Source organism: Pagrus major, chromosome 16 (genome assembly GCF_040436345.1).
Source record: "Pagrus major chromosome 16, Pma_NU_1.0".
Lineage (NCBI taxonomy): Eukaryota > Metazoa > Chordata > Actinopteri > Spariformes > Sparidae > Pagrus > Pagrus major.
In genome coordinates this window covers 16,609,573-16,626,221 of record NC_133230.1, presented here as the reverse complement: position 1 = coordinate 16,626,221, position 16,649 = coordinate 16,609,573, and the positions used below count along the sequence as shown (strand labels likewise).

At 40.0% G+C, this 16,649-nt stretch overlaps 2 protein-coding genes across 2 annotated transcripts; both read right to left on the bottom strand.

The window, feature by feature from the left end:
• Nucleotides 1-3,138: 3,138 nt before the first annotated feature.
• On the bottom strand, nt 3,139-10,745 carry krit1 (KRIT1 ankyrin repeat containing). The gene is made up of 17 exons (XM_073484416.1): nt 10,548-10,745; nt 8,963-9,132; nt 8,707-8,863; nt 8,502-8,594; nt 8,298-8,427; nt 7,978-8,221; nt 7,746-7,861; nt 6,770-6,913; nt 6,521-6,677; nt 5,878-5,985; nt 4,960-5,116; nt 4,677-4,828; nt 4,398-4,564; nt 4,172-4,259; nt 3,868-4,074; nt 3,642-3,758; nt 3,139-3,476 (listed from the first exon to the last, which is right to left on the bottom strand). The coding sequence occupies exons 2-17, from the start codon at nt 9,062-9,064 to the stop codon at nt 3,387-3,389; spliced, it is 2,229 nt and encodes a 742-aa protein (XP_073340517.1). The 5' UTR covers nt 9,065-9,132; nt 10,548-10,745; the 3' UTR covers nt 3,139-3,386.
• Nucleotides 10,746-12,212: 1,467 nt separating this feature from the next.
• Nucleotides 12,213-15,387, bottom strand: rpz2 (rapunzel 2). Its single transcript, XM_073483131.1, has 2 exons — nt 15,304-15,387; nt 12,213-13,603 (listed from the first exon to the last, which is right to left on the bottom strand). Exon 2 carries the CDS (start codon nt 13,548-13,550, stop codon nt 12,864-12,866), a length of 687 nt encoding a protein of 228 aa, XP_073339232.1. The 5' UTR covers nt 13,551-13,603; nt 15,304-15,387; the 3' UTR covers nt 12,213-12,863.
• Nucleotides 15,388-16,649: the final 1,262 nt, after the last annotated feature.

The window sequence follows — 16,649 nt, the reverse complement described above, 5'->3', positions numbered from 1 at the left end:
TTAAATAGAGATACAATGATTTAATCTTGTGGCTCTCCTGCAGTTTTCAAATTTTATTGGACAGAATGGCAAAAAAAATGTATCCACCGTTTTTCAGCTACTTCTTAGAAAAGGAAAATGTCTGTTTCGGCCCCCGTGCTTCCTTATTTTAGTTTTCAGGCCTGGTACCAAGGAGGGCCAGTAGGGAAGGCTAGCAAGGAGCAACGCTATAACACAATCTTGTTTTTTTTTTTGTTGTTTGATTGTTTTAAACTAAAATTCTAACACATTGCACATTACACACACGTTACCTTTAGCCATCCTAAAAAAACAATCTTATTTTTTACCACATTTACATAGTCATTGGGTCCTATTGTTCAGTCTCACAATGCTATTGGATAGTACATTGTTTATAAGTCCCGCCTACTGGCCATGAACTCACACAACCTCTCAAGGTTTCCTTGACAACAACATCTCTTTGTTTCATTGGACTGGATTCATCAGATTCAAGTAAGTAAAATGTCTACATTTTTTTTTTTTTGTTGTTATTACAATGTCTAGAACATGTACATGTGTAGTTATTGTGGAATAGATTCATCAAATTTCATTTAGAGCTTGTTATATATTTGTTGCAATTCTACAACACTGGGTGAGTGTGGTAGTCAAAATAGCAGGCTTGTTGCCTTCCCTCCAATACACCACTGCCTGAAACAGAGTATTTTCTTTATACATGGACAGTATACATACTACCCTTGTGTTGTGTTCTGGTCAAATTCGACTGATTTAAAAGTTTTATCTCTAAAAAATGTAGTTAATTTGATCAGACTGACCTAAAATTGACCATGACTTTGTCCACAAAGAGGATATCAACAGACAATTCAATTCTGGGAAAGGTGAAATGTTCCTGAATGTGGGATGTGGATGTAAGTGGGGGTATGCATGTTTTCCTTTTAGTATGATAATTAGAGAGCATAAGCACTATTGTCATGTCAAGGCAGTATTGTGTGACTATATGGCTGGTGATTGGAATGCTTATGACTTTTAACATGATAAGTAGAGAGCATAGGCTAAGCCATTTACATTTACATTTAGGGCAATTAGCAGATGCTTTTGTCCAAAGCGACTTTCAATAAGCAGACAGTCTTGTCTGCCTGGAAAACATTTCTAAACTGAGCACTTGGTCCACCACCCTATCTATTCCTTCAGGTTATGTACTACAATATAAAAAGCATATTTATACATATTAATTAATTTATATTTTATTTTCAGAATGCCACCAGCAAGGAGAGAGCCGCGACACCGTGTGCAGGATGTGATTGATATCATCCAAATTGGAGAGAGTGAAGTTGACATGGAACTCGATGACACTGATGAGAGTGATGAAGACTCAGATGAAGATGTCTGTCAACAAGTGGACAAAGAAAACCAACCACCCGTGGACTGTCCAGCTGATAATTACATGGACATCGAGCCACAAACAAACAAACACACCATGACCCGTGACAGGTATCCCTGGCTGAAAAAAGATTTCATCAGACGCAACACTGATTTTTCTGGTCTGGATATCACAAGAGATGACATTTCCCTCCGCACACCATTGGAATACTTCCAGAAGTTTGTGTCCAAAGACATGATTGAGGCTCTGACACAAAACACAAATGAGTACAGCTTACAGAAACATGGAACATCTGTAAACACCACTGCAAAGGAAATTGAAAAAATGTTTGGCATGTACCTGAAGATGGGCCTAGTACAAATGGCTGGAACCCGTATGTATTGGGAGACAGAGACACGGCACTCCCCTGTTGCTGATGTGATGACACGCAACAGATTCCAATCCCTGTTGACGTCATTACATTTTGTAAACAACATGACAGTATCTGAGACGGAAAAGAAAGACAAACTATGGAAACTCAGACCATGGCTTGATTCATTCAGAGAGAAATGCCTGCAGGTGGTACCAGAAGAGCACAACTCTGTGGATGAGATGATGATTCCTTTCAAGGGGAAATTCAGCAGCATCAAGCAATATATGCAAGGCAAGCCAAACCCATGGGGATTCAAAGTGTGGGTGAGAACTGGAATCTCTGGCATGATGTCTGACTTCGATGTCTACCAAGGCAGTGTCAACGGAATACGAGCCAAATCTCAACTTGGATTGTCAGGTGATGTTGGGATGAAGCTTGCTTCCACACTTCCAGAAGGTCAGAACTACAAAATTTATGCAGACAAATATAAGTTCCCCATCAAATCCAATCGCTGGTACATGTACATCTTCTGGCACACCATCATCCTCGCTGTGGTCAATGCCTGGCTCCTCTACAAGCGGGACTGCAAAGCTCTCAAGATGTCTAGCAAAGAGACAATGAACAGGAGACAGTTTCAGGCACAGCTAGCATCCTCTCTCATCCTGGTGAACACAACACTCCAAACACCAAAGAGAAAACGACCATCTTCAGGCAAAGGGAGCCCGGCAACACAGACAGTGACATCAGGAAGCCCTCTGAATCCTCAGAAGAGACCATCCAAGAGATGTGCACACCTCCCATCGGATGTACGCAAGGACCTAGTTGCGCATTTCCCAGTGAAGACAGGGAGAGGACGCTGCAGACACTGCAGTAAAGGATACACCAACACGCAATGCAGCAAGTGTGATGTTCGCCTTTGCTTTTCAGAGGACAAGAACTGTTTTTGGGACTTTCACCACCAATGAAAGTCAGTCATGAAAAGAAAAAAAGGAATGAAGAAGTTGCTAGAAAAAGTTTTATCCTGTTTGTTTTTTTAATAAATGACTTCATAAAAATATGACTAATGTGTGATTATTATTAATGTTATATACCTTTATGGGGCTAAGTAAGCAATCGACCCTTAGTTGTTCTGAATTGTTGTTCAGACAACGTGAGTACAAATACAGAAATTCTGCTCCCAACTAAGGCCAATGTTGCTATATTACAACATTTCTCTAAAAATGTACATAAAAATATATTTTTTTAAACTCTTTAATATCTGCATCAGAGGCCTCCTACAACAACATCTGAAAGGTAAAACAATTTTATTTTTAATTTTCCAAAAATTACTCCAAAATAAAACATTTTTCACTTTGTTAATAAAAGATCATGTCCTTCAAAGTTTTGAAGACAAACTACCAACACATCCTCATTCATACATCATTCATTTTATTAAAACAAAACATTAAATAAACATATTATTTACATGCAATCAAAATATATGACTCATCAAAATACACAAGGTGAAGATGTAAAAGGTAACGGTAAGCCTAATATACAAAATGAGGCGTTTGTGGAGAGGCCGACTTTGCTCTTCATCCAGAGTTATTGCAGTCAAATGAGCCAGTAAGAAGAATCTGCACTGGGATCTTTGGCAGCTGTGGTTTCTGCGACAGTTTTTCAGCCATAGGCGTATTTGTCTGTTGGGCCTTTATCGTTTGGAGTCATCTGTCCACTCAGCTTCATCAAAAGCTTCACAATAAGGCCAGCCTGCATGGAAATAATGAATATAAGAGAACATTTCAAGCTGTCATCCTTCAGAAGGGATTGTCTTTAAATGTTCAGCTTTGAGACTGGACTCTGGGCTGGTTGCGGTCATTATTTGTGATTGGATTTTTCTACTTTAGACGTCATTCCCAAAAACAAAGCAGTTACCTGTTTTGTGTGCACAATGAAGTTCATTTTGTTGTCGCCACTGTGTATCTGGAAGTACTGGTCTGCGTGTCCAAGCTGCCACATGAATGTGCCATACTCTAAACTGATGAGAAGGCCCTGGCAGTGCAGAGATTTAACAAATTATCATACTGAGCGCGCACAAGAAGAGACATCACATTAAATATTGCAGCTTAGGTTTAAAACATAGAGTAACTGATGCCGATACCTTGGTCTCCATATTCATGAGGTGCAGCCCCTTCGTGTTGACCCCGACGTAGACGCGGATGACTTTGTGGTTGCTGGCGCTGGCCTTGGTGTAGACCTGGCCCGTGAAGAAGGCAGCTCCGTAGGTCGGGATGTCCCAGCAGTTCTGCAGGAAGAGCCGCTGCAGGTGGTGCATCTCTTTACTCACCCCCTCGCTGGTGCTAAGGGCCTGTCGGAGAGGGAGAGAAAAGCCTGTTAATTGAGCCGGCAGTGAGATTTCATTTAAAAACTGAGAGGAATGTTTATAGTGAAAGCTTGGAGTGTACTTTGTATTCATGCAGAATCCTGTTGGTCCAGTGGTACGCTTTGCTTTTCACCTTGGATATCGGTACAATTGATTTCAGGTTTTCCTCACTGTTGGAAATAAAAAAGAGAAATGATGCATTTTACTTAATACAACAGAATTAACGTTTTTATGCACTGCAGAAACAAAACTGAACAGAATTTAATGTTCATATTTTAATTTAATTATGATTAGAAACTGTGTTTTACTTGAGGAACCCTTGCTTGTGCTTCTTGCTCTCATAGTTGCCGTAGATGATCTGCAGGAGGAGGCTGGCCAGTGTGATCAGCTTGGTGTCTGGAGCGGGAAAGAAGCCTTTCAGGAGGCAGTGACGGGCCTCGTCGAACAAAATGAGGATAGCCAGAGGATCTTCCACCTGGAACAAAACAGTAACCAGCAGAGTGAGAAATGACACCCGACATGTGATATGTCTAACAACTGTAAAGACTTTAAAGAAGTAGCTTCTTGCACGTGACAAACTGAGCCACCTTTTTCTCAATTTCGAGAGGCAGCCGGACGTCCCTGCGGAGGAAGAGCTGAGGTGTTTCCCTTTGAGGATCCAACACAGTTAAGTCTGTCACAATCTCCGTCCAGATCCGCAGATGCTGCAGGGGCTTGTGGTATGGCTTCAGTTGCAGGTCTGACACAAAGAAACGAAAACCAATGTTACTGCAGTCTCTTTTTTTTTTGAATGAGTTGACTGACCAGGTCATGTGTTTGGTTCTTCAGCTACAGGATGTTTTTGACCATGTGTCTTATGGGTGAACTCACGGAGGTTCTCGGAGCAGATCCAGATCGTGAAGTACTGCTGGGTGTCCTGCGAAAGACGCATGCCTTCCATGATCTGCTGCACCGTCGTGTTGTTGCCGTGCTTCAGCTCCACAGAGCGATACGAGCCATCCATGCGGTAGATGCGCACCTTCTCATACTGTGGAACACATATACATACCGTGTACAAAACCAAGTGAAGCAGCTTAGTCCATTTGTTTTTAAATAATAAGGCTGCACTTTAATTTAATCAAAATATTATCTAAATCACAAATGATGCAATTTTATGATAACGGTAAAATGTGTAACAAAATGGCATTAAGATGAAGTACTGTAGTGCTGCAGATGCCCTGGCCTATAAATTAAACATAAATGTTTGGTACAGAACCCAACGAATGTCACATCACAATGATACTAATAGTTTTTTCAGTGAAAACGGAAATTGTGATGAAAAAATGATTCCCACTAATCGTATTATCTGTCAAAACAATCACAATACAATTTTTTTCACCATATTGCGAAGACCCATTTAAAAATGAAGATAATTTTCAAAAAAATCTGCAGACTCTATTTGGTGAGATAGCACCATCTAGTGACCGGCAGACTTAACTGCCACAGAATTATAATATATATATATATATTATTTTAAATAGCGTTTTTTACTCCTCCCGCACTTGTATTTTATTCATATACAAAAAAAACACATTTTGTTTGTCATCATTTCCCAACCACTCAAAAATGGAGGTTTTAAAAATCTGCATTTGAGAAAATATTTCTGTTTTAGTGAGAGCCCAAAATGCAGAGGAAAATGTACGTGTTGCAAAACGTTTGCATACGTGTGAACAAGCCCTTCGTAACTATCTGTTGTCATGTTTGTATTTTAAGCGCAGTAATTACATGCGTGTCTGCTGTGTGACTCACAGGTTTGCTTGTGGCTTGCTGCAAAAGCTTCACTGTTTCCTCCCATTCGTTCTGTTTGTTCTCCTCACACACTTGCAGAGGGGATCTCTTCTGCTGGTCTTCTATGTGCTGTTGGTGGAAAAGTCAGTATCAATATTTAATAATGGCTATTGTCTAGCTCGGGCATTGTGAAATGTGATACGTCATACATACATAAATGCTTTGTCTAAAAATAAAGCACTAAGTCACTATGTAAGTCAAATTTACAATGTTACTTTTTTCAGTCCAGAGTAATTTACATTAAATATTTAATTTTTCAAGCTGTAAACAGGTCATAAATGTACACTGTATGAATAGAAGAAGGCCTCCTGTTTATCATTTAAATGTTTTTTGGATGTGATATACTCAAAAAAGGACACGTTTAGATTAAATTAAAGCAAATCAAATAAAAAAAGTAATTAATGAAATCAGTCACAATGTTTCTCCTATACCTTTTTCCATAACTCTTTTTGACTGCTTTGTTGATGTTTTACTAAAATAACAAATAAAAGTTTCTACATGTTCCTAAAGAACAGCAGTGCATGTATCTGCAGTAATGACACCAATATCATGATCAAACTGCCGTAATGTAACACGGTATCTTGTAAAAATTCACATTTCGTACCCGGTCGATCTCAGGGTGCTGCAGCAGGAGTTGCACTATCTCTGCGTGGCCTCCTCTGGCTGCAAAGTGCAGAGGGGAGCTGAGCTGGCCGTTGAGCAAGTTTGGATTACAGTTACCTTTCTCCAGTAACAGCTTGGTCGCCTCGACTTTACCATGCCTGTATGGGCCCAAACAAAACTTAACTTAAGAAAATGAGAACTTTTGGATTCTTCAGACTCTCTCGGGCTGTGAGATGAGCGTCTGACTCACCAGCATGCGTAGTGAATGGGAGCCCAGTGGTCGCTGTCCAGCTGCTTAACTGAGAAGCCGCTGTCCAGAAGTTTAGAGAGCAGCTCTGTGTCTCCTTCACAGGCGCTGCGGTGGAGAGGGAAGTCGTCCACCCACTGGCGCTCCCTGCAGAGAGTTTTGTTTATATAGTTTCTTATGATGTAGGGTGGAAAGTAATGAAGTACACAATTAGCCAACTAGTCACTTCAACTTTGCCAACATTGCTCCTAAATGTGACATGTTCCTAAATGTTGCTTTATAAAAAACTGGCATACATCATATTGCGTTCACCTAATGTAAATGCTCTCAAGCACATTTTTTTGTGACATCAATATTGCTTTCAAATCATATTCTGATTATTTTAACAAATAATCACTTCTGCAGCTGATGTGACATTTGTTGGGGTTTGTACCAAACATGCTTTCTTACATTTGGAGGACAAGATTTGTAGGTCAGGACATCTCTGCAGCTCTACAGTACATTTTAAAGCTGTCTGTCACACATTTTACCTTTATCAAAAAGTTGCAGCTTCTGCAATTTGATCATATTGTAATTTTGGTAATAGTTTGATTAATGGTGCAGCCCTATTTTCAGTAAATGTTCGTAATGCATAGCTTAAATTGTCACACATTTCAGTGGCCTTTATTTGTGTATTAAAGAATTTGACACGGTTTCCAATGCCTCTTATAATACAAATACATTTTTTCAGACATCTTATAAATTAAATTGTGGACAATTCTGTTTTATAACTGAGTGTTTTCTAAATTTTAGGCTAGTCAACTAGTCTAAGTTTAAACTTCTGCTTAAATGTCAGAGAAATCAGTTGTTAGGAACATCTCTCGTGTAAATAAAAAGAAGAAAACAGGAGGGAAGTCCTGTGTTGTAATGTTCCAACCAAAACTGAGAACTGAGAAATAAAGATTAAGAACAATGTGGTTTGTTAAGAAGAACCACTCACTTATCTTCTGTCACACAGTTAGGACCGTGTTGCCACTTCTCCCTCTTGGGGATCTGGATCTTAGAGTAGTCGGGCGCTCCGAGTCCAAAGTACGGGTTGATGATAACTTTGTCCACCTGCAAACAAAAGGACGGGCAGGAATGGCAGAGTGAGAGCGAGAAAACCAACCCAAGGTAAATTACATCAAATATGTTCATTTCCAATTTGACCAATTTTCTAAAAACGGCCTCACCCGGTTGGTGTACTGCAGATCAGAGCCGTAAAGCGGGTTGAGAATGCACATGTCTGCCTTCTCCAGGGACATCATCTTGCTCTTGATCTCCAGAGCAGTGTAGCCCATGTGCAGCCCCTCGTCACTCAGTTTGCCCTCGCTGCCGTAGGCCGGGTTGCTCACGTTGGTCTTCACCCGCTCTACGGGTGCTGGTCTGAACAGGGCAGGGATGGCGTGAGGCACAGTGTGCTGCTCTGCTAACCATCTGTGGAGGTCAAAGAGGCAAAGTTACAGCTCGGCATCCTCATCGAAAAAGACCATGTTCTTAAGTGTATCCTCACTTGTCTAAGGCCAGAAGCATCTTGGAGGTGGTGGAGCAGAAGTGAGCGCTGGTCTCACTGCACACTCGCATGATGTCCTGGAAGCAGTAGAAGCTTGGGCTGCCGGCGCTGTAGACAGGCTTGCTGTTGTCTGTTCAGAAAGATTTATTAATATACAGCTTGAACAATATTTGAAGCATCAGTTTCAGGGTTTTTTTTGCTCACCTTTAACGCTGACTGGCACAACAAAAAGCGAGGCCTCTTTTCCTTCATTGTCTCCATCTAGGGGGAATTTCTTCATATGCACCACACGCTTTCCTGCAAGACAAAACAGTGTTTAGATCAGTAGTTTCCTGTCTAAATCTGAGGGGAAAACAAAGAAGATTCACAGGATTAGAAATAATCATGAATGTGAATGTCTCAAGCTCACCTATGAAGCCTTGGTTATTGGATATGGGTCTGATTGTATCGTCAACATAATCCAATATGGATTTGGATTTGTCTCCTCCTGCTTGGATCTTCGTTGCAAGGAGGACTTTCTTTCTTTTCTTCTCCTTCCCTTCCAAAGGCACTTCAATCAGCAGGATCTTTATAGGAACGTGAAAACTGAGTTAAAACTGGGCCTGAAAGGTGGTTAACTGTTAACTGGCAGCAGACCCTGCTACTGCCTGATTGAGCACAGTTACCTCATAGGCTTTGGCTCTGTACTCCTTTGAGCTCAGGCTGACTTGACTCTTTGGGCGAATGACAGCAACAAACACATCCTCGAGGCTGTCCTCGTTGCCCATGCTGCTGACTCTTTCTCAGTCCCGACAAATCATTCTACACGACGGCCAAATGCTGTGGAGAGGCATCCCTGAAACACAAAACCACAGGGGGACAAGATGTTATCATCTATTTCAACACATTTCAAATAGAGATCTCACCCTAGATTTGAAATTGCAGCATGTATTTGAAACTGTCCAGTAATACCTATTCCTGGCTGAATGTAGACAAGCACACCCCAGACACTGAACTGTATCATAAAAACATGTTTGGCGAGAAAATATAAATACTGTAAGACCACATTCTCCCACTGGCCCCTGATCTCTCTCACTGTGGGACCAATTTCAACAATTTTGTAAATATTTGGCCAGTAGTATTTTTTTGTCTTTCAATCTAAAGATGTTTATTGATAGAAAACTTCTATATTAATATATTTTTTAAAGTATAATACACATGATTAGGATGGATTTGTTTCAGTGTTGCAAAAAAGCAACAGCGGGCTTCAATATTCACAGAAAAGGCCCATTTAAAGAGTCATGAGTAAATTCATCACTTGTGCCACCTATGGCAATATGCACTGGATACACATGTATGTATGAGTTAGTGTAAGTGTTATAAGTGTTATACTGCTTATATATATCAACAAAATGCATCAATATGCATAACCCTAACACCTTTCAGTTTTCACACATACAGAGGCTCAGACGAGGATGTCTTGTTCTCAAGACACCCAAAAACATTAGTAAAGTTCAGTATGTTACTCCAACTAACAAGTCATTTTCTACAGTTTTTTATGGTGCAGAAACACATTGTATACATACATATTATTTCCATATTCATGATCCATATTGTATATTATTGTATCATCAATGCCCAATAATAATAATTTTGATAAAAATTAAAGTGGTGAAATTTGTACAAAACAGTATAACAAAGAAGAAAAAGAAATGTACAGCAATACAATCTATCTTATTCAACCAACTGTGACACTTAATATTGTGTGTCTTGTGTTTGATCACACCTGTGAAGCCTTATGTCTGTGGCTGTAAAGACATATTATAGAGGCTTACAGCAGCTTTAAAATGCCTTGTGAACATATAATTATGCATTTCGCAGGAATCTACAATACTGTACAGGCTTCAGGTTTTACACACTCTTCACAGACATGACTTGACTGCATGTGCTGTACAGAAAACACACAAACTAGAGTGGAATAAAACACTGTCAAACACCAACAACCCTCAGCTCAGAAATCAACTTGTTGAGTTCAGAGGGGGTCCCGCCCCGGAAACCAAACGCTCTCCTGTATTTAAACAGTTATTACACGAACTATAATATATATCATATTGTAGCGTACACCCCGTACTGCTGGATCCAAACAGTGCTGATAGATGTTACTGTCCACAACAAACACGACCAACTTTTTTGACCTGAATCAGCAGCTGTAGCCGGGATGCTACACTCAACATCACCGCTTTTCCGCTCGTTCACAAGCTAAAAACTTACCGAAAGCGACGTGACGGCTTCCTCAAACGCACCATACGCTGCCTCTCTCAGCTCTCATTGAGGTTCACTTTTGTGAAGTGTAAAGGCCCGCAGCCGGGAGACAGCTCCAGGTGAACTTGCAGGCAGATTATTTGTGCTGGAGTAGTAGCAGGCCTGTGAGCTTGGGCAGGTCCGCGGAGACAAACAGAGGAGTCGCGTTACGTTTCAGTGCAGCAGCTCCGGTTGGACAACAGAGAACTCTGGCGGTGAGGGGGACTCAGTGCGACACCGTTCACAAGGATTCAGCATTTATAAACTGCATTTACTTAGTGAATTCCCTTGAAATATGTATACATGTCGTATATAATTACAGGGACATTACGGGCCTATTTTATCATCTACTGATTACTCTTTATTGTTACCACACTGTTAACAGTAAGCATTAGCAGAAAGTCTGAAAAAAATAGCATCTTAGCTAGTCTGTTCACTGGTTACAAAATCGATGTACGAGCACATTTTAAGCTCAACGATAATAATAACTGATAATTAACACGTTATGTCTTCTTTTTTAAGTGTAATCATACATTTTAAGTGTAAAGTCATCAATTATCTGTTTTACCGGAAGTTGTGTCCTGGGCCATTTTTTTGGCTCTGAGCAGTTGCCAGGCAACCAGGGGAACTCCAGGAAGTTATCGGCCCATAAAACCACACATTTTCACTTTTAAACCCCCATTTCCGCCAGTGTGATGAAAAAAAAAATCCTGTAAGTCATTATAATGAGAAAGTATCTCAAAATATTGACTTAGTATCTCAAAATAATGAGAAAGTATCTCAAGATATTGACTTAGTATCTCAAAATAATGAGATAGTATCTCAATATATTGACTATATTTATTATTTATATTTATTTATTGACTGATTTTGACATACTAAATCATTATTTTGAGATAGTAAGTCATTATTTTGAGATACTATCTCATTATTTTGACATACTAAGTCAATATATTGAGATACTATCTCATTATTTTGAGATACTAAGTCAATATTTTTGAGATATTATCTCATTATAATGACTTAAAGGATCTCTTTTTTTCCATCACACTGGCGGAAATGGGCTTCCATACTTATTTAACCTTCAAGATATAACTTTTGAATTAGTTAGCCTTAGTTAGCCTCAAAGGTGCTGTTAGAGCCGTCTCCCTCTGTTTGCAGGCTTTATGCTAAGCTAAGTTTCTGCTACCCACAAAAATACTTCTCCATAAGGGTGGATGAGTGCTATATAAATGCAGTCCTTTTAAGATCGGTTATTTAATGCCTTTGTTTAATGCAATTTGAGTTGCAACAATCATCTGCTATCCACAGGCATGCTTTTACATTACAGTAGATGAGTGCTATATAAATGCAGTCCTTTTAACATTGATCAATTGCAAGTTGATGTCTTGAAATTAGCCTATTTGTTTAATCCAAAGCTTAAATTAGTTTACGATGTACAGCAAAGAAAACAAGCAAATCCTCACATTTGAGAAGATGGAACCCAAGAATATTTGGGATTTTTACTGAAAAAGTACTTAAAAGATTAATCATAGTACAAAATGTTTCCAATTATTATTTATTTATTTATTTATTGATTAAGTGATTGAGTCTGGAGTGTGTCTGAGAGACCCATAGATGACGCAGGAGTCCGAGTTCAAATTGCAAAGAATTTTGGTTTTATTTTAATTTCTTTGTAGATTTTTTTATGTCTGTGTGGTTTAAGCTAGAACACATACAACATAGCAGCTGGAGTCAAAGATACAACAAAGGGAGGAAGGCAGCATTTATAGCCTGTTATTACAGTGAAGTGACTGCACCTGAGGGGGGCAGTTCCTTTATAATTCCTTGCTTGTATTGTTCTCCCTGCGCCGACTGTGACCCTGTGACTATTTGAATGGATTCATATAGTTTGCAATTTTTTCTAAGGGGGGTGTTTGCTCAATGTGATTGATGGTTTTAGCGTAGATCAAACAGATTTCACAAACATACAACTTCATCAAATAATAATGTGTACATTTTAATTGAACAGATTGTATAAAACTTCAGCATATATTGACATGCACTGTAACACAAAGCAGCGGAAACAGATAGTGGTCTCTTTGAAACAAAAAATACAATGTTGATACAATTACTAAAATGCTGCCATAAAAAATATTAGTTTCAGCTCAAGTGCACAAAACATGGCTTTGGTTTTATTTCTATATATTATAACATAGTTTGTATTTTTTATTGGTCCACAGCTGAGAGTCCCCGGTGTTGCCACCAAACCCAGACCCAGACAACGTCTCCTCTGCTGGTCCCAGTTCAGGACGACTTGTCTTTGCACTGACTGAGCACCTCCTGCATTTTCTTCTGGATGTCCTCCACCCTCTTGGCCCACTTATCCCGCACCTCATCTTCGTCATCCTCTGTAACAGCTGTGTAGCCCATGAGGGCGATGAGGCCCATGTGGAACAGGTGGGTGATGTGTGAACAGTGGCGCTCCATGATCTCACGGTCGCCATCGCAGTTGTCCAGGTACACCTTCAGAAGGGTTCTTCCAAACAGCAAATTGGTACCCATCACACCGCGGTAGTACACATCAAGGCTCAAGTCGCTCTTGTCTCTCTCATAGATCCTCTCAAATTTCTCCATGTAGCACTGGGTGTTGTCTGGATCTTTCTTCATCTGCGCCACCATGCTGTTGAAGGCAGCATACTGGTGCTTGATATACTCCTCATACTTGCCGTAGGTTTCGTTCACCTCGTCGATGCGGATCTTCCTCAGGCATTGGTGGTTCTTTTCTGAAATGCTCTCCAGTTTAGTGTTGATCGCCTGGAAGTCCTTGTCTAGAGGCTGGCCCTCCTCATCAATCAGGCCCTTGCGAGCCACTCCAACCAGGGAGGAGACTATACCAAAGATGGGGTCGATGGAGGAGGCGAAGGAGGACACCTTCTCCACACAGCACAGCACCTTAGCTGCGGTTTTCTTGATCTTTGCTGCGTCAGCCATCACGACTGCTTCTCTTCTGCCGTTTTAAGGTTCAGGCAAAGTTAGTCTGGAGGCTGGAGAGAGAGAGAAAAGCACCATGTGTTTTTTAGCTTCAGCTGTCTTGGTCCCAGAAGGTCTCAAATGTTGCTTCTACTTGCATTAACCTAAGAATTCAGCTCATGGCCTACTCTCAGGCTGCTGGAACAACCCACATGTGACCAGCAGCTGCACACACGCCATATTGTAGAAGGTGTCATCTTACACTCTAATATTACTGGCAACAGGTCACAATGAGGGCTCCTGTTTTCTACAGTGACACACAGAACTTCAACATGTGAGCAGAGGAAGAAACTTGGGCTTCAAGTAATGAATATTATCATTACTGATCAATCTTACCATTGTTTTCTCGATTAATCAGAAAAATTTGAAAAATGAGCATAACAACTTCCCATAGCCCAAGTTTAAACAGTAAAATGTATTCATTTGTCCAACCGACTGTCCAAAATCTCCAAAACTTCAGTTAAAAGCTGCTATAAGCTGTATTTTCTTATTAAAATAAGTGTCAAATAGCTCTATATTCTAATAGTAATCACTGTTATAGAGCGTAGAATCGTTTGGTCAGTAACCCATGTCTCTTCCCCCTGCTCATGCAGTAAAAAAGAGAAGAAATTTTCTGGCATCCCTGCCCACTTTATCCAATCAGGACAGCGAACTTCATAAAGAGGCGACCCCATCTGCTCATGAACACACAGAGAGCAGGAACCTCCTGACATAGAAAAGAGGGAGGGGATTGCTGACTTCAAAAGGGACAGGAAGTTAGCTTAAACGAAGACAACATTTACAGCAGCTTTAATATCATAGAGGACTAAGAAAAGCAGCAAATATTCCCAAACGATATGCTGGACCCAGATCATTCATTGAATTTTTGTTTTAAAAACTGACGATCATTAATTTTTTTTGTCGTCATAAACAAATTGATTATTAATCGCCCAGTCATTGCAGCTGAAGAGGAAACTTGTTTTTGTTCCTCCACAATGTTTTAAAGAACTAAGCATTTAAAGTTATTAACAGTTAAAAATTAAGCATATAATCTTATTTGCATTATTATCTTGAATATTATCTTTTTTTAATTTACCTGCCTTTTAATGCCGTGACATGCCTTTATAATATGTTATTGACAGAGGTTACCTGTCAATGTTAGCTGCAAATCATGTAAAAAATTAAATAAAATATTAATCACAAATGTAAAAATAAAAAATGAAGCTAGTTTTGTGTTTTGGGAAATGATTTTATAATGTTTTTATATAGCACTGCAGTATTAAAGTAATAGTTTCAGAGACCACAGACCCTCATCCAACTGTAGTGCATCTTTGTCATAGTTGCGGCATTAATCATCTTTGTCAATGTTGTCCTTCTGGAAAAATAACTCTGGGACAACAGTGGGTGTGTCCTCCTAGTAACACAAGAAAGACTGGAAATAAACAAATGGTTACGGGTCGTGACCTTTTATATGTCACATTTAATAGTTAAGATAACTTCCAGCTGCTATTTGGCACCATTAACTTTAACTCAGAACCTGCTACTCTAGTCTACTCTACTCTATTTCACCCTGTTTCTCTCATTTCCTGATTCCAAGCCATACACACAGTACGCACATGAATCAACCATCTTATATGTTCCTTTCATCAGTCCTAGCTGGCTCAGCCATCACACAGAGTTTAAACTTCCTTCAAATGTAGATTATGAAGCAGTGAGACGACAGCTGTTTACTCACCAGAGATAAAACTGTTGGTATCCTTCTGTTTACAGCAGCCGTCTGACTCTCCTTTCCACCATTTTCCTCCCTAGTCAAATAAAGACCGCCCCTTCCTGCCAAATATGGAAATAAACATGAGGAAGTGACTCATGCATGCCCCGTGCTGATTGGATGAGGGGAGTTCTTCAGATGCACTGCGGCTGCAAGCCCGACCCCAGGCTGCAACACAGGCAGTGAATGACAGAGTATCCTTTTCATTGTGTTGTTTTAATTGTAGGTCCCCACACCTGCTAAACCTGGGTGACCAAATACCACAGAAGTAAAGACAATGTCATACATTATAATAACCAAAAGCAGAATCCCTTTGAGTGTTTAATCACTGCAGTATCACCGATACTAAACTGGAAACACAACAAAGCTGGCACTATTCCATCATTTGTGTCCACGTTTGAACATGTCTTGTAGCAGTGACACTCGTATTTTCTTATTAAAATAAGTGTTAAATAGCTCTATATTCTAATAGTAATCACTGTAATAGAGCGTAGAATCCTTTGGTCAGTAACCCATGTCTCTTCACCCTGCTCATGCAGTAAAAAAGAGAAGAAATTTTCTGGCATCCCTGCCCACTTTATCCAATCAGGACAGCGGACTTCATAAAGAGGCGACCCCATCTGCTCATGAACACACAGAGAGCAGGATCCTCCTGATGTAGAAAAGAGGGAGGGGATTGCTGACTTCAAAAGGGACAGGAAGTTAGCTTAAACGAAGACATTTACAGCAGCTTTAATATCATAGAGGACTAAGAAAAGCAGCAAATATTCCCAAACGATATGCTGGACCCAGATCATTCATTGAATTTTTGTTTTAAAAACTGACGATCATTATTTTTTTTGTTGTCATCAACAAATTGATTATTAATCGCCTAAAATCACATAAACATGAGGAAGTGACTCATGCATGCCCCGTGCTGATTGGATGAGGGGAGTTCTTCCAGATGCACTGCGGCTGCAAGCCTGACCCCAGGCTGCAACACAGGCAGTGAATGACAGAGTATCCTTTTCATTGTGTTGTTTTAATTGTAGGTCCCCACACCTGCTAAACCTGGGTGACCAAATACCACAGAAGTAAAGACAATGTCATACATTATAATAACCAAAAGCAGAATCCCTTGTTTAATCACTGCAGTATCACCGATACTAAACTGGAAACACAACAAAGCTGGCACTATTCCATCATTTGTGTCCACGTTTGAACATGTCTTGTAGCAGTGACACTCAGGATGTAAAGGGTCAGTGTACTCAAATTACAAAAGATGTGTTTTCTCATGTACAGTATGTTAGTTGGCATCAAGACAAGCACATAGA

Bases quoted from the DNA above. Each gene is read 5' to 3' on its own strand.
- krit1 (XM_073484416.1), bottom strand. From the start codon at position 9,064: ATGGGCAACGAGGACAGCCTCGAGGATGTGTTTGTTGCTGTCATTCGC. The intron at 8,864-8,962 runs GTAACTGTGCTC...GTTCCTATAAAG, and splicing joins ACAGAGCCAAAGCCTATGAG to ATCCTGCTGATTGAAGTGCC. The intron at 8,428-8,501 runs GTGAGCAAAAAA...CTTTCTGAACAG, and splicing joins TGTGCCAGTCAGCGTTAAAG to ACAACAGCAAGCCTGTCTAC.
- rpz2 (XM_073483131.1), bottom strand. From the start codon at position 13,550: ATGGCTGACGCAGCAAAGATCAAGAAAACCGCAGCTAAGGTGCTGTGC.